The sequence below is a fragment of the Eurypyga helias genome, unplaced genomic scaffold (genome assembly GCF_000690775.1).
Source record: "Eurypyga helias isolate BGI_N326 unplaced genomic scaffold, ASM69077v1 scaffold803, whole genome shotgun sequence".
NCBI classification, from domain to species: Eukaryota; Metazoa; Chordata; class Aves; order Eurypygiformes; family Eurypygidae; genus Eurypyga; species Eurypyga helias.
In genome coordinates, this window is record NW_010239038.1 from 52,231 (window position 1) to 76,313 (window position 24,083).

At 39.3% G+C, this 24,083-nt stretch overlaps 1 protein-coding gene across 1 annotated transcript in view; it reads left to right on the top strand.

The window, feature by feature from the left end:
* Positions 1-24,083, top strand: part of TASP1 (taspase, threonine aspartase, 1) — an 87,649-nt gene that overhangs the window by 48,848 nt on the left and 14,718 nt on the right. The window contains exons 10-11 of the mRNA XM_010148001.1: positions 7,882-7,992; positions 18,956-19,066. Coding sequence (XP_010146303.1) covers positions 7,882-7,992; positions 18,956-19,066 — 222 coding nt within the window. The remainder of the gene's footprint in view (positions 1-7,881; positions 7,993-18,955; positions 19,067-24,083) is intronic.

Below are 24,083 nucleotides of genomic sequence, written 5' to 3' on the forward strand. Positions count from 1 at the left end.
CGGGAGAGTAGAGGAAGAAAGGGGTCTGTCTACAGGCAGATCAGTATTTACCTCTGAAGTGAGGGCCTTTGTCAAGAGTTCAGGCTTTGTGTCCAGATGCTGTTTGGAGTCTTCGGTGCTGTAGCATGTGGTGTCTGATCTAACTTACTACCACCATAAGGCTGTGTGAAGAGAGAGGGAGCAACAGGCAGAGATGATTTGTGAGAATGGTAGCATTAAGTAGTAGTCAATTAAATGCAGTACCGCAGTGTTCAAAGCTGAGGGTTCTGTCCGCAAAATAATCAGAGCGGTTGTTCCAGTTGCCTTCAGAAGGGTTGTTTTGAAGCAGAACTGGATCAATGCAACAGAGTGCTTATTGCCTATTGAAATTTTAATTGGCCTTAATGGAACCATATATTGTAAACATGAAGTTGCACAGGCTTTTTAGAGTTGGTAGTGTCCTGCGGAAAGGCCACAGCACAGCGTGGTTTGTTCATAACCTGGGGCAGCAGCCAGCTACGCAGCGCTGTCTCCTGAAGACTCGTAGTCCTGTTCATCTTTGCCATACCTTACCCAAATGGCTTGAACTGGATGCGAGGACATAGGGTGAAACAGAGACTGCGGCAAACTGAACTCTGGTTTTGCCTTTTAATCATTTTTCTATGATTGGGAGAAAATAATTATGTACGTTTAATTAGCTACCATCTTAATTCATTTCCTATAAATGTTATGTGACAAAAGTGATGGAGTTTGGAAAGGTGTAGTAATTTTACAGAGATCAGTCCCAACAAAGCTTCTGATGAAGGCCTAGGCACAAAATCAGTTTGGTTTTTTTCCTTTGCAATTTAACTGAAATTTATCTTTCAAAATATATTAAATGTAAAGCAAATATGTAAAATGCGCATACACTTTAATAGAAATCTTTTTTTCATTCTCACCTCTCTTGCAGGTACATCTGAAATTCTTCTTGTTCGTTATGATTGAAAGAAATAGCTTATTTTAGTAGTTAAAGTCATCTGGCATTTTCTATTATTGAGAAGCAAAGGATTCATGCATATGGATGTCTTAACTTTTTTTTTTCCCCTATATGTAAAATTGTAGAAAAGCTGGATGAGTTTTCTTCAGAGTGATTTATTTATTTTGCCTATATTAAAAACTTGAAGGTAGAGAAAGCGTTCTCCTACCTTTTCTTAGAGAAGATACTTTAAGACACAGTGTGGATGTTGAATTTATCATTTGTTTCCTTTGAAACCTACCCGAAGTTACTGAAGTTACAACCTTTTGGAAATTTTCCATTTGCATATTCTTCATAGGTGACTTAAGTTTGGAAGTTAAATCATCTAAGAATATTCTGTCTGCAACAAGAATGTGCTCCATTGATCCCTCTAGGATCAGTGCTTTAGGAATTGTACAGGACTTTGTTTGCAGGTGTTCTTCCTGGCAGCAGGTCAGCAAGTTAAAAATCTTCCCTGCTAGTATGGAGGCAAGATGCAGCAGCTGATACAGGTACAAAGCTCTAAAATTACCCAACTTGAATTTAGTACTGTGCTGCATTATGATAGACTGTAGCATTTTGTCTTTTCAGAATTAGATGACTTTTTAACATGTAACTAACTGTATCAGTATCTTACCAGCTAAATATTTTTATTGTACTCTATTTTGTTTTGCAAATCATTGTCCTCTAAATTTTCTAGAGATGCTGGTAATGACAACCAGAGCTTACTACAATACAGGTTTCCCTGTGTTTCTGTTAGACAGAACTAGCAGCAATTCAGGAAATAAAGCAGAAATAGTTGATTTTAAACTTGTTAACAGACACTTCTTCTCTGGGCACTACTATTTAACTGAAAATAACATCAGGATTTCAACAACTTAACAGGTTCAGACTCTGCTGTATGGAATAGATAACAAAATGCAGATAACCTGTAATTTCTATCTTTAGCTTCTGAAAAGAGAAGAGTCATACTTTGGCAGTGGAATAAACTAGACTAATTTTTCCATTCTCGAATGAATGTAAGTAATGCAAGTTTCCATTTTTTCCTCCTTTAAAACAGGTTCCAACACTTTCGGTTGAGGTACCATACATTGCAATAGCTAGACAGGCTCCGGCAGCTTGTCAAAACTCTATAAGCTCTCTGCTTATGGCTTGCAGAAAGCAAGCTAGATTTCCATTTCTCCTTCCATTCAACGGGAGTCTCTTTCATGTCAGAAAATTGAAAACGCGTGTTTTTCAGTGCGATGCATGGCTCTGTGTGTGCCCTCTGGCACACCTGTTTCTAATTTCCTGACTTGAAAGCATCTCCCTTCAAAAGAAGCAGAAAAACAATTTCTTTCTGACACGCTGTTCGGAGGCCCTTGCCTTGCAGAAGGCCTTCCTTTCACTTGCCATCTTGGTTCCATTGGTAGAACATTATAAGATGCAGAGCACGCATTGTATGGGATGTTCAGCTTGTATTGTGCTGCGTTCTTTCCCCTCTTGTGGTTATTTCAAGCATTAGAAATCCACTTGAGAAGTCTTTACGCTGGGGAAAAAATAGTAACTTAAGCATTAGTTTGTCGCATCAAGGTCAAATTAAGGACCAGAGTCTATAGCAAGTTGTTTTGTATAACCTATGAATTAAGTAGAGTATAAGTTACTGTTTGATACAGAAGGTTAGATTGAAATTTAAATATTAGAGTTCAGATTTCTTACCTTTTCTTCAAAATAGTATGCAGTGTAAAATAATATCCAATATAATGGCTGCAGGTTAAAGATATTAACAATCTTAAAATTAATTAAAAAAAAATAAACACAGAAAAGTTCTAGTAACTTGATGGTTGTGAAAGATGTGCATAGGCTAACTAGTAGATTGCTACAGGATAGAGCAGTTAACTATTAATGATCACTTAGGAAGGAAAAATAGGAAATTTGATGCTGTAGCTTAAATGTTACTGACTTTGTTTTCTCAGTTCAGCAGCTGATGCTTTTACAAACAGCATCTGGATTGTCTCCATAGCTACTGTGCTGCAGCATGTACCTATCCAGTGGTATGCTGTTGGCTTACACTGGTTTCATTTACTGACAAGCTAAACAGAACAAAATAATTGATAGAGCTTAAAACCTGTTATATGCATTCAGTTAAACAGTACTTGAAATGCAGAGGCTGGGCCTGGCTTTAGAGCATAATGGCTGGTGGTTCATAAGCTCATAAAACTTGCCTTTGGTGAGCTTTATTCATTACTAATATGAGCTTTATTCGTTACTAATATGCCCAAGTATATACAGAAAACACAAAAAATAGGAATCTGGGTGCGTACTTCTATGAAACTTTATGGACTATAACAAAAACCTGAGTTAAACCTTTAAATGGGTAAGGTGTACAGTTCCTACTTATGCCTGCGAAGGTTTGCAGCCTTGACACATTTTTTTGTCTTGTGCATATACTGACATTCAGGTACCAGAGTTGCTTTCTAGGGTATCTGCCCTCTACTGGAATTACGAGTGACAGTGGAAAAATTGTCATTTGTCAGCATAGTGACAGGTTTCCGTGATGGGTTCCTGTCCCTTTCCTCTGCAAACTGGCATGGATCTCACTTCTGCACAGCACTGCTCAACGTAACAGGTACTTCTGGTTTGCCTCATCTCATTTATTCATCAGCAGTGTCTGGTGCATGGAGCGTGGAGTGCAGGAATGACCATCTTGCTATGCTCAAAGAAATGTCTGCTGGGGGCTTTTTGCTTTTCTGTGCTACTTTTGGCTGAAATACTAACTTAAGAGGACTACCGATATATATGTAACTGTTAAGTTATAATAGGATAACAGAAGAAAAAGAAGCTGTGGGGGAAAAAAAAAACCAAAACAAAAAAACCCAAAACCAATCCAGGAAAAAAATGAGGTTGTAGATTCCAAAGATTGTTTTTTGTGGGGATCTTGTGCAAATCAGTGAGGAGTATTTGAATAGGAAAAGTGGTATTGTTCTCAGAAATTACACATTTAAGTACCCACAGAAGAGGGAAGTAGTATTTCACTGCTGGTCAGCTTTGCACTTTGAAAGAAACGCTGCATTAAAAACTGTACTATGGGATGATCCAGGATGATCTCTCACTCTGAAAATCAGTTCTTATGCTTTCTGTATGATCTCCAGGGGTTTTCTCTGTAATTGCAAAGTGGTTTTCAGACAGGGTGAGAAACTTCTGGTTGAAGACAAATTTTGTGTGGTGGCTTTTATTTTTTTAGTGAGTTGTTTGGGTCGGGGAGAGGGAGGGCAGTGTTAGATTCTGCTTCTCAACCAAACCTATTGGTTTGAGCGCAAGATGAATGCGTTACGACTGTTGAGCCTTATTGTTCTTTGCTTCCCTTGTAGGAGCCTGTTGCTGCCATGTGCCTCTGGAACCTTTAGGCAGCTGTTTTCTTATGCAAACTTATTTCCCTCAGCCCAGAAGGCTAGAAAATGTCACCAAAATGCTAATTTTTATCTGTGTTTATCAAAACAGACTATCCATTTCCTGTAGAAACATTGCTGACTTTACCAGTAGTGATCCTACAAGAGGGCAACTAATTGTACTTACCCCTGCAAACATGGACAACAACTAGTTCCAATGGTAGTATTTTTGTCAGTGGATGGGTTATGGGTAGTCAACATGGTGCTTGCACAATATTACTGTGTTAGGAAAATATTTTGTTTACTATACAAAACAATTATTTCAGTGGGAAGCACTAATTTAACCCAGTAAATTATTCCAGGTAGTCACCTCCATTTGAGTCACTCTTGTGTGAAGGCTTCTTGAAGCTTTGATCTGTCATAGCAAGCCTCTGTCTCTGAGATATAATGAGCTCCAGGTTACTGAAGAAGTCATCATCTTAACTAGGAAAGGATGATAAAAAGTTTTAAACTCTGTTTATACAGAAGTTACTAAAACAAGTGTATTTGAGACTAATGTGGAATTGAAAAATTATTATTAGAAGTCCCCGTTGGTTTGGTATACATTTATTTTGTGTTTAGCCCTTGTATTATCTACAGTGTTTTTCCAGTCTGAGACTATAGAAAACATATAGGTCTGCTAAACCAGCAAGCAGTTCACACTCTAGTGTTTGCTTCCAACTTGAGATAATAGGAAGGGCAATCCTATTCAAATGATTGGGGTAATTCTTTTTTTCAGCATTTATCTGGTCAAAGTATGTGAAACAAGTTATTTTTCTGGTTCGAAGATAGATGTTCCTGCATCGAAAACTGCAGTAACAAATTTTTTTTTTCAAAATGGGGGGATTATTTTCCTTCAGTTATCTGTCCCTGCAGATTGCTGGCATGTGATGTGTTGAAAGATTTCTGCATACACTGCCAGCAGCAGTCCGTAAGTTTGCTGCTTTATAGGTTGACATAAATATGACAAAAAGAAATAACTTTGTCTGTGGGGATGTAGAGATGTGTGATGTGTTAGTAGAATTGCAAGGCTTCTTTCCTTGTGGTTGGTTCTGGATCACATCAGTGGCTGCAGCTGTTCTTAACACATATTAAGTTTTCTCTCTCTCTCTCTTTTTTTTTTTTTTGTAGCAGACATGGTGTTATGGGAACTCTTCAATAAAGTCATTCTCTTGGGGGGAAAAATAACATCATACATCATGCTATATAATGGCCATTGTCTTTATTGATGTCAGTTTAGGTATTACTTAAAAATTGTGAAGTAGTATCATCTGGGTTTTTTACTTGATGTAATAAGGTCCAATTTTTGTGTCTCATTTTCTTGATTCACATTTTAAGTCCTGTGCTTCTTAACTTGGATGGGGTATAAGTATTATATTGAAAGGTCATAACAGGTTCTTCTCAAGAAAAAATCAACTTGTTAAGTTTTTGATGGAGCATATTAGTGACTTTTATTCTTTACAGCAAAATTTCATAATGATTAGATTTTTAGTTTAAAAAAAAAAAAGTAATAACCATGTAGTGATCTGTGGGTAACATGCATCTTGAATAAATATTAGATAACTCAATTCTGTTGTGAACAAAAGCTGGTGAACATGGAAGTGATGAGACAATGAATGGACAGAGCCTCCTGTACACGGCTGTTGAGGACACTGAGTTGTGTGAGCCTCTTGAAGATAATATCCTAACCAGGATGCTTCAGTCTCAGTGAAAACCCATATTTTTTTCTTGTGCTTTCAAGAACTGCCTCCCTTTGCTGGGTAATTGTTGTAGTATTTCAGCTCTTTCATTTTCCTCTAAATTTATAACTGGCATTGACTCAATCTGTTGGCTATACAAAGAATTTTTTCTTTCAGTTGTGCCAGTTGTACATAGATTCAAGGCCAAATTACCCCACTTCAAACAATTCAGTTTAACCAAATTGGTTTAGTCGGGAGGCACTGCCCATTAGCAGGAACATACAACTGAAGACTAAGGTGTAATTTTGATGAAGCAATGTAGCAAGATTCTGGGACACGTGCACAATTTTTCTGCAGTCTAGTCCCTGGGATTATTCTCTGATATCTAATGCATCCATAATACTCCATGGGCGTTTTTTGTTGTGGGATTTTGGTTTTGTTGTTTTTTTAACGTTGGACGTGGGGGGTGAAGGGGTTGTCTTTACCCCCCCCCCCCTTCTGTGTTAGCACTCTTTGAAGAACAGTGTTTGTAAACTCACTTTGCCTCTAAGAGGAAGGGTATAACTGTGTGACAAGTAACCAGAGAGATTCTTGGAGTAGGTTGCCGTGTTAATTAGGGCTTAAAACTGGTGGGAAGAGCAAGCCAGTCTGTGAGTAGCTCCAAGACACAGTGCTAGAGCTGCCAACGTGTGTTTGTGCAACGTTGTGCCCAAACCAGCCGGTGCTCTAAACTCAGCGTATTGGGAAGCACGGCGATGAGATGCTCAGCAGGCTGCACTGGAGCCAGTTTGGGTTGGGTTTGTTTATTAGTGCTTGCTTTGTGCCAGAGCTAGGCTGGCTTCAGCCAGAGTCACTCAGTTTTCTCTGTTCGGGGCTTGTTCTTGCTTCCAGTAAAGTGAATGTTCTCCGTGGAGACTGAGCTGCCTTTGTCTGAAGCCAGCTTAGGTCTGATGTCTTACTGGCTCCATCTCTGCCATGTGAAAGCAGCTGGGTTGTTTCCAGCCATACGTGTCTGGAGCTGCGTAGGTGTATTTATGTAGTTCTGCACCTGAGCTAGTAACTCCAACTGGATCACAGCTGATTTGTGTATGGAGCCAGCATACTGCTTTCATCTTGTCATGGTTAATGAGAAATTGGCTAGAAATACGTATAGGTAATTGGGAACTGACTATATTTGACTTTTCTCTATATATTCTGATGCCTAATGCAGTTTTAGGCCCTAATATACCTGAAGTTACAAGTCTGATAAAACTGTAATCACCTCAATTTAGATGGTTAAAATTATTGTCATATTGCAACTGTTACATTAATTAGCTGTGGTTTTCCTTTTTTTTTTTTTCCCCCCCCTAACTGGGTAACATTCAGCTTAACTGGTGCTTGGTTACACCTCTTCAAGCTGCTTCATCTGCTTCCTTGCCGTTGAGGAAAAATGTAAAAAAAAATGGAGGCATAGTAGTGCAATGATTTTGGCATATATGCAGAAGATGCCACCACAGTGTTTCCCTGTCCAAGAAAACTTTGATCCAATAAACATGTACTGTACCCCTTGGCCAAGTCAGAGACAGTCTTTGCTGTTTCTTCTTTTTGTGCTTACCCTTTTTTGGTTTATGACTTCGTGCAGTAGAAATTTCAGGAAAGTTGTGAGAAAAGCTACTGACATAGTTGAATTTTTGTGTGACAGTGTCACTTTCTTTTAGAAATTAAAATGACAGACACCTGTCATGCTTTTTTTTAATTTGGCTGTGGTTATGCAAACTAATGACAGAGTTTTTTCATAGTGATATTCATATGATGACTATTCCTCACCGTAATATTTCTTTAGGTTGTGGAGAGCACCTTGTCCGAACCATACTGGCCAGAGAATGTTCATGTGCTTTGCAAACAGAAGATGCACACCAAGCTCTCCTAGAGACTATGCAAAACAAGTTTATTGGTAAGTATATGCTGCTAATTGCCTAAACATTGCCTAACATTATTTAAAATGCAGTTAACCCTATTAAATAAAAGTAAGATACTTACTTCTGTTGAAGCCTTATGTTGCAGTTGGCTTCAAATGTAGTGTTGTGTTACATCTAAAAAATGTTAAATCAACTACAGAAGAATATTTTAGGAAATCTAAAGGAAAACTCTTGGAAATATCTCAATTGTTATGTGAGTCATAAAATACCCGGAGAGGTTTGAAGAAAGAATTTCCTGCCTGAATCACTGGCTGTGGTGTACAATTGCATATTTTAGAATTGGTGGTTTAGGAGCATTCATAAAAATATTCATCATGTTAACCCTTTTAAATATAATAGACCTGGAAACCGCTGCATGTTCTAATTAAATGCTTCGGACAAACAGATTCTGGTTTTTTCACGATGAAATTCATTACTTGAAAAAGTCAGGTAGTCTTCACTCAAGACAGTTGTAAGGTAAAACCAATTTTTTCCCTTGATTGGAGAGGATTGCACATGACTACTTATAACTGTTCAATTTTGTGAGAATATAGGTCTTGTTTTCTTTCTTCAGGTCTCAACCAAAATATGAATGTGGAACTTTATAAGCTTGAACATTTGAGGATAGCGTTCTGGCGTGTATGTTGACTTGCACTGTCTTTATAGGCCTTACAATTTTTGAAGCTTTAGAACCCACAGACAATTTTGACTTTCAAAATGCCTTGTGGACAACATAACACTTCTGTATGCTGTGTTGCCAAAGTTCATTTCTATGGTATTTTACTTAGAACTGAAAGAGGGACGTACACATACCTTTTTGGGACCCAGGAACCTTCGCCTTTGGTCTTGGCAAGCAATGAATTGCAATTTCTTTATTTCTGTTTACAAAATTGAATCCCTTTTAAACTCTGCTTCTGACAACATTACATTTGAATGTTTGAGGGGAAGTCACCTTTGCCCTGGAAGGCTGCACTTGGTAATCTACTCCCGTACTGCAGTCATTTCTAGGTGCTGTAAGAATACAGAAGAAAGTAATCTGAGTATGTTCCCCAAAGAGATTGTAATCCAAGGAGCACCAACATAACTTTACATATTTAATCACTTATTCCAGTGCATAGTGGCACAAAATTACGGGTTTATTTACCCAAGAGAAGCCTTTAGCAAAGCTATTGCAAGCATCCTTCCTAATTTGTAGTACTACTGTGAAGATGGTGTATGGAAGCGGCCTAACTTCAGGGAAGTCAGATCTTTAGTCCCTACTCCCAAACTCCATTGTGTTGTTTGTGGTAGGTGTACTAAAATCAAGCACAAATTGTACATATCCTTACATAATTTCATATTAGTGCATGCACACGCACAAAATAGAAAGCTACTGCCAAAGTAATTCATAGAAACTGGCTGATAAAAGACCAAAAAATTCAGCAACTATTTAGTTGAGGTACCTCCTTGAAGTTGCTTTGAGTTTTCTGGGTTTTCTGTCTATTAATTGAAGGGAAAGGGGAACTGCCTAGAGAGAGATACCAGGCTGGCAGTGTGATGTCATATTGCCTGGAGAAAACAGGCTAAACCCGAGAAAACAAGGGGAAGTGAAATGAATGAGAGACAGTATCAAGTAGTGCTTTTCATGATAGGAAAATCTGAAAAAAAAAAAGGTATTTTAGAATTCCTTCTTGTGGTTTCATGTTTTGATTAGGTACAGGTCTGTCATGTATTTTCAGAAACTTGGCACACTGTAAGTTTTTGTTGGCTGACAGCAGGTATGTGTATTCTCAGTTGTACACTGGAGCAGTGATGACATGGAGAGAAAAGAAAAGATACAGACACTTTCTTTTTTGTGAAGGTAAAGTGCTCGGATTCTGTGCTTTGATTAGAAAGCATAAAATCTAGCTTGCCCTCAGCTTTCCCGTGAACGAAGACTGACTGAGGAAAACATCAAAATCCAGATACATCTTGCCGTTTACATGTGACATAGTGAAGTTTGTAGCCAGTACTGCACTTTTGGAGTATCTAGGCAATTCTGTAGATGGAATGCCAAGTTATGTCTTGCTAATGTAGTGCAGCAGTTGGAAACGTGCATTCCACTTAATACAGTAGTCATACTCCATAAGTTTTTTTCCTGTGAATTTTCCTGGGTGGTATCTCAGTATATGGTACGATGCAGGATTTCCTACTGTTGTGGAACAGTTGGATAAATAGGCTAATAGCCTACTAGCTGACAGCATAGATTTTTTCTTGCTAGCCTTTCTTAAAGCCCTATTTTGTGTGATCATGTCAAACTTTCACCAGAATTATAATGGGACAAGGCCAATTAAAAAAAAAACCAAAACAACCCCCAAAAAACAAACCCAAACCTTTAACGAAGCAGAGCTCGAATGTTTTGTGAGAAGTCAAAATGTGCGTTACTTGTATTGGAGGGCTGAACAGCTGATTTTGGCCATCGCCATCAGATTGGTGCTTCCTGTTTACAGAACTCTCTGGTCTCCGCAGAGCCCTCGGAATCCTTCCAGCTAGGGAATGCCTGGCTTAAACACTGAGTGCTGTTTAAACAGCAGGTGATGAGCAAACTAATGGCAGATGTGCTTCTCTCATCCTTTCTCAGAGCCAGCTTACTATGGATAATGCACAGTTGATGGTTGAACTGGAGGTGAGAGAAATTAGATTTTTTTTTAATTTTTTTTTTTTTCAATCAAATGGGCTTGATATCTTTAGTTGAGGAGTGCTAAAGACTTGGTACGCGGTCGAAGGATAGTGTTCTGTAAACACAGATACCTTCCAAACAGAAGAACAGAGGATTTTGTAAGTCATCATTCCTTTCAAATGTGGCCAAGTTTGTGGAATGTAGACTTAGAGTAAATGTTTGTGTCATCTCGCTGGCGGGAAATCTGGGCTTTTAACAACGGCAGTATTACAAATTGCACTTTAAAGCTTCTTATAAAGTATTAGAAAATAATGAGCTGAAAGACATAGATGTAATCTGATATTTGTTCTTTCCTTAGCGGAAATATGTTTGTCTATTCTTGTTAGTGGGTTTTGTTTTGGTGAGGTTGGGTTTTTTTGTTTTGTGTTTTTTTTTTTTTTAAGTTGTGCTTCAGCTCACAAATGAGTCATGTCTGCAGAAAGGTAATAACAGAAGAATAATGCTGACACTTTCTCTTTTTGAAATTTTATGTCAAGTACTTCTGGTGGGAGCAGGAGTTTGGACTGTTAGGAATCAGAGAATATTAATTTCCCAATTATAAATTATGCTTGTTGAGTGGGGGGAAAAGCCTCATACTTAAAAAGTTACAAGACTGCCAGTGACTGTCATTGCACAGTGTTATTGTTACTTTATGTTTTGGCACTGCAGCAGTCTAAGCTTTGTCGTATCCTTTGTGGTTTATAGCAGAGGAAGTGTGCAATACTGCATCTTCTCCATGACACAGAGGAGAAGATTTGAGAAGAGAATGAAATGATTATGAAGTTTCATATAACCTGTTTTATCCACTTCAAGTTTATGATTTCACAATTTTGTATTTGACAGTAGACAGAATTGAATAGGCCTATTCATTACCTGTACAGTATACCCAGCTGAAAAACTACCACAGTGGGATGATTTTACATGAAGGTTTGTCTAGGTCCTGGCTGTGCTTCCTCCTCATCACAAACACTGGGATCTTACTGGTCAGCAGCATCCTCAGTGTGTAGGTTTTGACTGAGATGGAGTTAATCTTCTTCACACTAGCTGGTATGGGGCTGTATTTTGGGTTTGTGTTGAAAACAGTGTTGATAACACGGGGTGTCTTTCATTACCACCGAGCAGTGCTTACACAGAGTCAAGGCCTTGTCTGCTCCCCACCCCGCCAGCGAGTAGGCTGGGGGTGCACAAAGAGCTGGGACAGCTGATCCCAACTGACCAAAGGGATATTCCAGTCCATGTGATGTCATGCTGAGCATAGAAAGCTGCAGGAAGAAAAAAGGCGGGTACATTCAGAGCGATGGCGTTTGTCTTCCCAAGTAACTGCTATGTGTGATGGAGCCCTGCTTTCCTGGGAATGGCTGAACACCTGCCTGCCCATGGGAAGCGGTGAATGAATTCCTTGTTTTGCTTTGTTTGTGTGCACAGCTTTGGCTTTACCTGTTAAACCAACTATCTGAACCCATGAGTTTTTTTGCCTTTTCCCTTCCGATTCTCTCTCCCATCCTGCTGTGGGGGGAGTGAGGGAGGGCTGTGTGGTGCTTCTTTGATGGCTGCGGTTAAACGACAACATTCAGTTATTTAATTTCTTAAAATCTGACCGTAAAGTTTGAAAGTACAGGTGCTTTTCCTTGCAGCTTCTTTAAAAATTCTAAACAGATGTTTTCAATTACTTATCATAAAATAAAAAGATCTCTGGTTTCAAACAGCTTGCGCTTATACACTTAACAAATAATGGTGCATGAAATTAAAAGCAGGCTTCATTTAGTGCTTATATATTCCTCTAATGTTTATTTAATTTGTTAGCTTGAAGTTTAGTGGAATGCCTAGCAGAAGCAGAGTGGGAAACAGCTTCACTTTTAAACATGTTTTATACACAAGCTGACAAAGTCTAACAGTATTGGTGATCTATGGGTTATTGACCTGAAACAGTCTGAATTTAACTCACTTTATAGCATGAGAATGTTTAGAACTGTTTAGCTGCACTCTGTTGAAAACGGGAGATGCTAAAGCACTTAACGGATCACACCATGCCACAGTCGGTGTTTAGGCCAAAGTTCTGAAGACTTTGAAAGCTAATGTAAACAGTGAAGCTGGTAATGGTTTCCCTGCTAAGGAAGAGAATGAATGTAAAACATCTGATGAACAGCTGGTTAGTCCTTCAGCTGGGTTAAGTGTAAAGAAAACACTTCTTTTACAGTTTAGTATTGAATCTGTGCTAGAACGGATCTGTCCAGAAGCTGTAATGGGTAAAAAGCTCAGGATCAAAACTGAACAACTCTTTTAATGACTGCATGCTCTGGAAGAAGCAGTCTTCATGGTGGGAGCGGTTGAATTTGCAAGAGACAGAGAAGAACAAATGGTCTTCACTTGTAGCTGCAGTTCATCCAGAGCAAGGCTGAATGTTGAGGCTGTTATTTGCCTTAACGCTCGTGAGAACGCCGTGCTCCATCCCTGCTCTGAGGCTGAACCTGGGTTTTGGTGAATGTGGAGCTGCTATGAAAACATGTTTGCTTATTTTTAAGAGGCCTTTACTAGAGATTAATAGTGTACAAAATATGTAAATAGAAACTAAATAGTGCTTTCTTAATGTCAGACAGCAATAACAGAATAATTGAGCTTTGAAGGAGGGAAAAGTGTATTGTACAATACGATTTTGTGACTGGGGAAGGTGAGGATTAAACCAAAACTATTGAAAGACATGTTTTGTTCATTTTTTCCTACCCCATCTCTCTGGTGTGGCCAGTCACTGCTAACATTATTAATTAATGCTGTAGTTGAAGTTTTGCTTTAGGTTCTTCAGGCCAAATTCTTCAGTGTTAAGTCAGTGTAGCTGGGAAGGAACCATGACTTTCATGAGGCTTAAAATGGTATTAAAAGCCAAAGTTTTTTGTAGTTTTTTCATTAGCAAGCTATTAGATCAGAGATTTGCCTAGCAATTCTGTTTTATTGCAGTAAAATAAATTAATTTTGGCTAGCATATTTTTATTTTTACTGAATTTTTAGATGTACAGCAAGTTCCATCATTCTTAACAGCCCAGAAAGAGCAAAAATGGTGTAGGACTATGGGAGCCAGATTTCTCCTTCCTTCTAATGAGAAACCATTATGACTTTAATATACATGATCATATTTCAGTTGCACTTTTTCTCTTCCTGTTTAAATACTAATTAAATATAATGTATATGAAAAAAATGTCATTACCTGTATTGTTATTTTTTACAGAAGTCTGCGCCGTTATTTCTTTTTCTTAATGGCTTGGCTGTAACAAAATGATTTGTAGAACTGTATTAATGAAATATGTTCCTAACCTTTAAATTCAGTGTTTTGAGAACGCTGAAATTAATTCTAGTCTACAGTGCATGGGTTCTCTTTAGAAATAAAGTATAATATCACTTTTGTACTTTCTTTTTATATATTTAATAGTGGATGCATAGCAATTCAGCTGCCTAGAATCTTGCTTAACGTAGACGTACTCATTTGCACTGTATTGTTGTAATTGTAATCTTCAATAATGAGTCTGCATATCCAGAAATACCTTTGCTTAAAAAATAGTTTAAAATATAGTTAAATAATAAATAGTTTTAAAATAGTTTGGAGTTCCTCTTTTAACTATTTTTTTAGTTGCTTTAATTGGAAAATAAAATACATTCTCTGTTTTAAAGAATGTGCTGTTCAGTGTATTTAATTTGGCTCAGAGTCTGATTTTTAAGAGAGGAGAAAATTTCTCTGAATTTCATGTAGCGTAGAATACTGTAATGTTGTTACTGTAGGCAGCTGTGTTTTACTGCTGCTATTTAGAGGTTGATTCCCCACAACGTAGCCAATGCAGTCAGTTGTTGCTGATTTTGCACTGAGATGGTTTAGCTAAAATTACTGGTGAAATCAATTGGAATGTATGAGGGAGTAGCCACACAATTTGCCATGGATGTCTCTGGATAGCAGCCTCCAGCAGAAGTGGGGAAACAGCTTGTGCAAGTGGTGTGGGTGAGAAGATCGTGAACCGTTGCAGGGGTTTTGCAAGTGACTGTCATCTTTGGCTGTTTGTGTCTGGAGGTGAGAGGAAGGAATATGTTGTTGTTTCAGACTTTTTTTTTTTTACTTCTTTCCAGAATAATGTTCAGGCTGCAGCTGATGGTAAAATTGTGTAGAAGATTAAAATTTGGCTATGGATAGCGCTTTAAAAGAAAACAAAAAACCTTCAGTAGATCAGCTGAAAATACTAAATCTTAGTAATTTCTAGAGTTCCATCTGTATTTTGGATACGTATGGCTCCAAAGTATGTCTGGCTGCAATGAAAAAGTCAATATAATCCTATTACTTTCATTGTTGTGTTGTAGTTTACTGGTCAAGCTGCTGAAATGAGGATCTCCTGTAGGTTCTGGGTTTTGATATTGTGCACTGCTGGGCAAGTAACGCTGTGTTTCCATCTGTAGGAGAGAGATAATGCATCCCATCTTCCTTGCTTTATTTGCGTAACACAAGCTTTTAAGACATTTTCTGGTTTAACGCTCCATTCCAATTACCCACTACCAGTCTCTTTAAGCTGTTTTGCTCATCTCTGTATCACCCCAGTACTACAGTTAGGGTCGATTCTTACAGAGTTAATGCAGTAAGACCTTGTCTTGTTTGGTGTAACCAACATTTGTCCTTACTCCACAGGCCCAACTTGTGTTTTTCTTAAGGAAGCCAGCTTCTTGCTTATCTGGTGTGTTTTATGAGTGATGAAGTTAAAACTGCGCTTTATCATGCTTTTATCATGAGCAGTGCTATTAAATTAACCTTGAGTTTTCTAGGTGAAATAACAGTAGACTAGCAGTGTACTTCAGGAAAGGCTGAATTAGTACAGTCAATTTTCTAGCTTTTGAGTGTTTAGCATGGACTTCAAAGCCTTTGAATTTTGTGGATTAGTAATAAAACTTCTGTGATGCATGATCATTGAAGGAAGTAACTTGGTTCAGAAAACAGTTGTCTGCATATTTAGGACAACACAATGGACGACATGTTTAAAGTAAATAAATGCTATTTATACTGGCAGAACTGGGATTCTCGTGGGCATAGTTGTATGTGTAAAGGTAGAGCATATTCTTGGAGCTGGCAGAACTGGGATTCTCATGGGCATAGTTAGTTGTACGTGTAAAGGTAGAGCATATTCTTGGATGAAACTGTAAGCTTAAGAGTCTGTCTTATGTGCTTGAAACTCAAGTTTTAAATTAATTGTTTTTAACCAAGTCTCACAAGACACATACTTTGAGCGATTACCTTTCTCATTTTTTTCACTGAAGACAATGAATGTTTTGTTCCTGCAAAGAAATCCTTGTAAAAAAGAAAGGCTTCTGATGAAACCTAGCTTTACGTGTTTTGCGGTGGAGTCTTTACATAGGAAAAAATATAAGGTAGCATTACGTATTTTGCGGCGGAGTCTTTACATAGGAAAAAATATACTGCCAAGTCTTCTCTGAAGTTTAAAAAGGGAGAGCCTAGCATGTGCAACTTATTCAGATTATTGAAAATTCGATCACTGATGTTGGCACATAGTTGACAAAAATACCGGGAAAATGAAGAAATTTGTGATTGGTTTACAGACTGTTCTTTCCCAAGTGTGGAAGGAAGAAAACCACTTTAAAAAGTAAGCGATTAACCTAATGTAACATTTCTAGAATCAGATGGTAGTGGTATCAAGTCTAGAACTGTTAGTTGCTGGTCTGGTTTTAAGTGCATTTATACCGTCTTAGATTCTTTAAGGCCATACTAAAACACTATCTGCTTTAAATAGCTAGTTTGCTGGCTGTGTTCTGCTGAAGTAGAACACTTGAAGCATTCTAATCAAAGAGATTATTAGTATTTTTCCTTCGAAGCTTGTGTCGTTGTTTAGGCCCAGCTAGCAAATCCGCATCACGCAGCCACTTGCTCACTCCCCGTTCCTGCCCCACTGGTGGGCTGGTGGTCAAGGCAAGGACCAGGGAGAGATGGTCACAGGCCAAACACACTTGACTTGGGGGAAAAAATATTTTAATTTGTTACCGATCAAATTAGAGTAGGTCAATGAGAGATAAAACCAGATCTTAACACCTTCCCCTGGCCCCTCCCTTCTTCCCAGGCCCTACTTTGCTCCCCATTCCTCTGCCTCCTCCCCCTGAGTGGCACAAGGGGATGGGGAATGGGGGCTGTGGTCAGTCCATCACACGCTGTCTCTGCCGCTCCTTCCTCCTTGGTGGGAGGGCTCCTCACACCCTTCCCCCCCTCCAGCGTGGGGTCCCTCTCTCAGGAGACAGTCCTCCATGAACTTTTCTGACATTAGTCCTTCCCACAGGCTTCAGTTTTCTTCACCATCTGCTGCAGCGTCAGTCCCTTCTATGGGGTGTAGTCCTTCAGGAACAGCCTGCTCTGGCGTGGGCTTCCCACGCAGTCACAGCCGCCTTCTGGTGCAGGCTACAGGCTGACCTCTGCTGCCCCGTTACCCTCCATGGCTGCAGGGGGACAGGCCTTGAAAGAGCAGGGCAGGAGAAACACTGCTTATTTAAAAACAAACAAATAAACACCCAAACAAACACCACACACACAAACAACAACAACAAAAAGGCAACAAACAAACAAAACCCACCCAAAACTGATCCTGTCTGTTTGCACTGACTTCACCACAGCATGGCTTACAGCCTGAATAATTTACACAACTGAGTGTAAGACGGGGTCTGCAGGCCAAGTTCAAGTTAAGATGTTGTCTTTGAAGTACCTGAGCTTGTGAAATAAAGATTAAAGGTTGCATGTTCCCTATGAACTTGCTTGCGAAATCATACCAGTTACTTAGCTGGCATTTGGGTAATGCAGTGGAAGTGTAAGAGAGAAACTTAGCATCTTGGAAAGCATGGAGTAAAAGATAGGGATTTGGGTAGTAAATACAACTTACGAAACCTTGCGTTTCTATTTTAACAAAACATGTTTTCCGGTGTTGTTATCTATTATGTTATGGTTGGCTGGATTTAGGTTCACAGGGATTTGGTCACAGCCGTTGAGTAGCACAGTAGGTGTGTTCTTGTGCTAAGCTAATGGCCCTTCAAAGATAATATCTGTTTGTATGGGGTCAAATATGATATCATTTAAGTGGGCTACATCTGTTACCTTCCTGTGATACGGGCTTCTGTTGTTATGACCACCTTGTATCCCTTCTGAACGTGGCTGCTCTTACGTGGAGAGAGAACATGGTAAAGCTTTTAGTCTTCTTTACTGTAAAGCTGGAAGTTTTTTTCTTACTGGATTGGGGTTTTTTTGTTGTGATTTGTGTTGAAGGAATAATTCCAATCATATGAATAGCTGTGGGCAAATGGGAGGAGGCTGAGTAGATCTGCTCTAAAGTTCTTGTGGCCAGCAAATCCTTTTACAGGGTCTGTACGCTAGACATAGTATTTTAATTTATTGGAAAGAAAAAAATTGAAAAGAAATACGTGAAATGCCTGTTGGAATTGTATGTTCAACTTTAAATCACAGTATTTTGCAAATGTGTGACTAGGGTCTATTTGGGTTTAAGCGCAAGAACTTGTTTGATTCTGTTGCTGAAGACATTTTAAATAATATGTAAATCATACCATTGTTTCCACATTTAAAACTATAGGAATCTCATTTCAAATTACAAACCAGAAAAAGAATACTTGATTCAGCTAACTAAAGCTTTTCCAGTTTCTGATAGAAGATGTTTTATGTCCTATGTCTTAAATTAACAACAGAAAAGCCACTTTAAAAAGCAGGATGTGTTTTGGCTTTTCTGCTAATATTCATAAACCAGCAAGGAAGACAGTTCATAGAAATTTGATGATGTCTCTGTACAAAGTGATTTAAACTGGGAAAAATAAATAAACTGTAAAAGTAACCCAAATTTTCTTGATTTTTTTCATATGTGACCATCTTTATATTAATTATAGTACAAAAAACTAAATATTGAGACATGATTTCTTTTCAACTTGACACTCCATTTTTCATTATTATAACTTTGTTAATCCAAGAACAAATGGTTATGCACTCAAATATAATTTCCAATGTTTTATTTATTCCATGAAGCTCGCTTCCCTTTTTTGAGTACTGGGAGATTAGTAGATTACTATTTAGAAAGTTACTCATTGGAAACACTAGAAAATAAATGAACAGATGCATTTGTAAAAGCACTTGTTGACCTCACAGTCTTTTCAATGCTTAGTGACAAGATTAGAGGGGGAAGGCAGGAAAGTGAAATTTAAAAAAAAAATCCAAGAAACTATTCCTATTGCAAATAATTCTCCCCAACAATTTTACCCAGGTTCACCTTTTCTAGCCAATGAAGACGGTGTACTCGGAGGTGTGATAGTTCTTCGGTCTTGCAGGTGTTCAGCAGAGCCTGAATCATCACAGGAAAAGCAAACTTTACTAGGTAAGAAATTCTTATTCATTTTTACTTGAGCTAGGTGCTAACTCAGAGTGAAAGATGAAATAAAAACTAACTGCGTCTTTACCGTTGTTCAAAAGCCACAGGGAAAACAAAAAGGAATTGAAAGTATTTGAGATTATTAAACTCTAGAAAGTGAGACAGTACTACTAGCCTTGTTTGTTCTCTAAAACTGCAGAAAAGAGCGTTCTGTCTTGTGCTGCTTTTAGTCAGGACAGAGTTAATTTTCTTCACAGTAGCTGGTGTGAGGCTGTGTTTTGGATTTGCCCTGAGAAGAGTACTGATAAGGTGATTTATTACTTCGTGCTAAGGAGTGCTTGCACCCATTCAAGGACTTTCCTACCTTCTTGTACTGCAGCTGTGTCCCCAGCTTTTTCATTGCAAACAGTGTTGAGGGGGACACAGCTCAGCCAGCTGACCCAAACTAACCGAAGGAGTATTTATTCCATAGCACGTCATGCTCAGTACATACGCAGGCAGTGGGCTGGGGGGCTGTAGCTCTGTTCTTAGCTCGCTTGTTTTTGCGTTACCTCGCTTGTTTGTGTTAGCTTGTTAGCTGGTGGGCTGGTTGGCTTTCCCAGTTGTGCTTTTGCTCATGGGGCTTGCTAGGGCTCTGCTGTGATTGCTCTTGGGTACTGCTGCTATTGCGTTTGGGTTCTCTGTCTCTGACTTGCTACTTGGGACCTGGGTGTGTATCAGTTGGTGGGTGGTGAGCAATTGTATAATTTACTTAATTTTCATTACATGTTACTAGTGGTATTGTTAGTGTTATTAGTAGCACTGTAATATTCCTTTATATTCAATTATTAAATAGTTCTTATCTCAATCCACGAGCTTCCTTGTCTTTTCCTGCGATTGCACTTCTCCACTGGAGGGTGGGGGGAGGTGTGCAAGTGGCTGTGTGGTCCTTTATTGCTAGCCGAGGTTAAACAGCAGCATTTCTGACTCATTATTACTAAGCAGAATTGTGATTCAGATGATTGTGTGGGTTCCTTCTAAAACCATGGCGTAGAAATAACGGCTACATGTGGCAAGGATTTGTTCCTTGTAGAAAAAAATTGCATTTTTAGCTAGGAGTAATGCATATGACTTTACTGCTTCTCAGTGGTTTATATGCTAAAAATGCCATCTATAAATTTATTTGTTCCTCCTGTTTGCAGGACAAAATGTGAAAATCTGGAGAATACACTTAAAATTTGGAAGGGAAGCTGTTTTATGGTTAGAAATCTTTTGTTATGCCCAGGAAAATCTGTTCAGATACATCACGGTTGCTATTTGTGTATGCATACAACAGGAGTACTTTCTGGAAACAGCAGAAAACTGTACTTGGCCTCCATGAGTAAGTCACTGGTTAAAAAGGCTCTGAGCTTTACAGCCCTTCAGCCCTCCTTGTGTTCTAGAAAGAAGGTCCTCATCGGTCTCGCTGCTTTACAGCAGGCAAGTGTGTTATAGTAAACTGCCCTGTGGTTTGCCATAGAGGAACAGCTAGGAAACCGAAGGCTGTAGGCTGCTAGCAGAGGTGGGTGGAAATACAACCCTGAGACAGCAAAGCCCATGTTCCTTCTTGAAGGCAGGGATTTGGGACTGGGGGCACATGAATTACTCAGCATGACACTTGTACCATCTCCTTTCCTGTGGTCTCTTCAGATGTGGGCATATGTGTCTGCTCACACCATGTGCTTATATATTGGGTCACATGGACCTGTCTAATATGTATTTATGTGATGCTACCAGAATTTTTTTTTCATTTGTACAATCCTCTGCTTCATTATTGTTTCCCTAAGTGTTTCATGAATCGTTCTCAGTACCATTTCAGATTTGAAGTAGCTTTCACATCTTTTAAGATCTGACATGACAAACTTGATCACCTAATTTAACTTTGTGTATCAAGGCAGATCTTAGCATCTCACCTGGTAATTCTTGAATTGCATCATTTCTTTTTAAACTGTAGGTTATTGTTTAGAAAGACACCTCACCTTTGTTTAATTCATTACTGCTGTTGCCCCATGAAATCCTAACGGTGTGTCGCCGGAGTTTGCCTCCTTACAGTCAGCCTGGATTCACAGACAGAGTGTGTGCTGAAGGTGAGCCAGCAGATAGATTCTTCACGATGGGTTAACCCACAGAACCTCCAATATTTACTGCTGTCTGTTCAGTGGCTTCCAGGATGCTAGGGTCAAGTTGTGACAGTTGCACAGGATGAGGTGTATGTTATCTTTAAGCTTTGCACTTGTATTACACCTTCCTGGTTTGTGTTCATTAAGTATCAGGTACTATGCCTGTGTTGGTTGGCTTGAGTCTGATCGTATCCCCTCTCCTGTCGTTCACTCCAGTAAGTAATTTTGCTCAATGCAGTTGATAACATTCATGTTTCTCTGCTTAACAGTTGAAGTGTGTTTTATGCTTTTGGTATCTCCAGACATCAGGAGGAAATTCTTCCCAGAGAGGGTGGTGAGGCACTGGCACAGGTTGCCCAGAGAAGCTGTGGGTGCCCCTTCCCTGGAAGTGTCCAAGGCCAGGCTGGATGAGGCTTGGAGCAATCTGGTCTAGTGGAAGGTGTCCCTGCCCATGGCAGGGGGGTTGGAACTGGATGGTCTTTAAGGTCCCTTCCAACCCAAACCATTCTATGATCTCATCTTGTCCATAAGAGTTTCATGTCCTTTTACTTTGCTATTACAAAGAACTAGAGGTTTGGGAGGTGAACCCTTACAATTCTGATGATGGTTCTGAGGTTATCCTGATGGACAGCAAAGGTATTTAGGAAAGCTTGGGAGTTATTCAAGTAATAACTTGGTTTTTGAAGTAGACTATCAAGTAGACTTTGACCATCATCTTATTCTTGTCTTTCAACTATTTGAAAGCCAAGGCTGTCTAATTCGGACTCCAGAATCAGGGCATGGATTGCTAAATGTACAGAGAATGTTGAAAGGTTGATTTACAGTTCTCAGATTTAAGAATGGAATAATTGTGACATTATTAATGTAGTGGAAAAGCATCCTACAACATAAATTCTATCCCTAAAAAGGAATTAGGAAAATGAAAATACAAGTTTGATTAAAAAAGATCAAACAAGATTAAGTTACTCTTCAGATTCTTATGTTTGGGAGTCATATTTCTATTAATTTGATGTTTGTCAGTCATGTGAGAAAACATGTTCCTATTAAGGAGGATTTGGTATTTTGTCCTCAAAAGTTTATAAAGAAAATCCCCATATTTCATACATCATAAGTAAAGACTATTTATTGATTTTTTGGGTTTCTTTCCACTGAAATAAGATTAATGTACCAAAGCTTATTCTAAAGACATTTTTTCTGTACCACAGAAATTTCCTGCGTTATAGTGTATGCTGAGTTTATTTATACATTAACACATGTAGTATTTGTGTTGTTTAGATTGAAGTCGTGTAATACTGAAGAACTCTGTGTATAGCACAATGAAAGATGATGTTTTTATTGCAGATTGGATGATTTTTTTTTTTTTTTTTAAATTCTTGAAACAAATTGCAAGAAATTACATGGACCGTGAGAACGAGTGCGCCCTCAGCAAGTTTGCTGATGACACCAAGCTGTGTGGTGCGGTAACACGCTGGAGGGAAGGGATGCCATCCAGAGGGACCTGGACAGGCTGGAGAGGTGGGACCATGCCAACCTCATGGAGTTCAGCAAGGCCAAGGTCCTGCACCTGGGTTGGGGCAATCCCAAACTCAAGGACAGGCTGGGTGGAGAATGGAGAGAGAGGAGCCCTGAGGAGAAGGACTTGGGGGTACTGGTTGATGAAAAACTGAACATGAGCCGGCCGTGTGCGCTGGCAGCCCAGAAAGCCAACCGTATCCTGGGCTGTATCCAGAGAAGTGTGGCCAGCAGGTCGAGGGAGGGGATTCTGCCCCTCTGCTCTGCTCTGGTGAGACCCCACCTGGAGAGCTGCGTCCAGCTGTGGAGCCCTCAACATCAGAAGGATATAGACTGGTTGGAGCGAGTCCAGAGGAGGCCACGAAGATGCTCCGAGGGCTGGAGCCCCTCTGCCATGGGGACAGGCTGAGAGAGCTGGGCTTGTTCAGCCTGGAGAAGAGAAGGCTCCGGGGAGACCTTATAGAACCTTCCAGTGCCTGAAGGGGCTACAAGGAAGCTGGGGGGGACTTTTTACAAGGGCCTGTAGTGACAGGACAAGGGGTAACGGGGTTAAATTGAAAGTGGGGAGATTTAGATACCTAGCATGTTGTGACCTTCATCAACTATATTAGAGGAATGTGCGGAATAGAAATGAGTAAGATTTTTAAAACCATCCAATGATGCTTTTTGCACTATGTGAATGTCTTTCTGTAAAGAAATATGTGGAAATAGTTTTTCATAGCATCTTGTGTAATTCATGCAAGACTCCTTCTCTAATCAAAGGGAAAAATTTGTACTTTAGTACAGCTTTTAAACCCTTTACAGTATTCTGTGAAAAATGCTGAATTCTGATCAGCAATTCGTGATGTATTCCCCAACTTCCAAATTATGTATTTAATGAACAGGAAGAAAAACGGCTGTGACAGAGCAGGAAGAATACAGTGTGGCAGTTTGTGAAGCCCCACTGGATGGGTGCTAAATATGTGAATAATCTGCTTTTGTGTGGGTTTTGTGTTGCAGCTGCGTATGGGGGGTGTGTGTGTATAAAGGTATCTATAGATGTATCAGGGAATTAAAGCTCATCTGTAATGAGCTCTTTAAAGGACTGAGAAATCAGGCCACTTTCAGACTTCAAAACGAGACCTTACTGGATTAACATGCATTAACAGTACACGTTAGCAGCGATTAGTTTTCTTAATCAGTGTCACTACAAACACAAAACAGTTGGTCTGTAACGCTGATATCCTAAATCAGCTGTGCGTATGCAGTACGAGAGAGCTGGTGCTGTATAGCTGGTGGTAGAAGGCAAGGTGATCAGACCCGAGAGTGCTTAATGGAAGCCAAAATCAAGATGGGCTAACTTCTTTTCCATCTTTCTTTCCTCTCTTATGTTT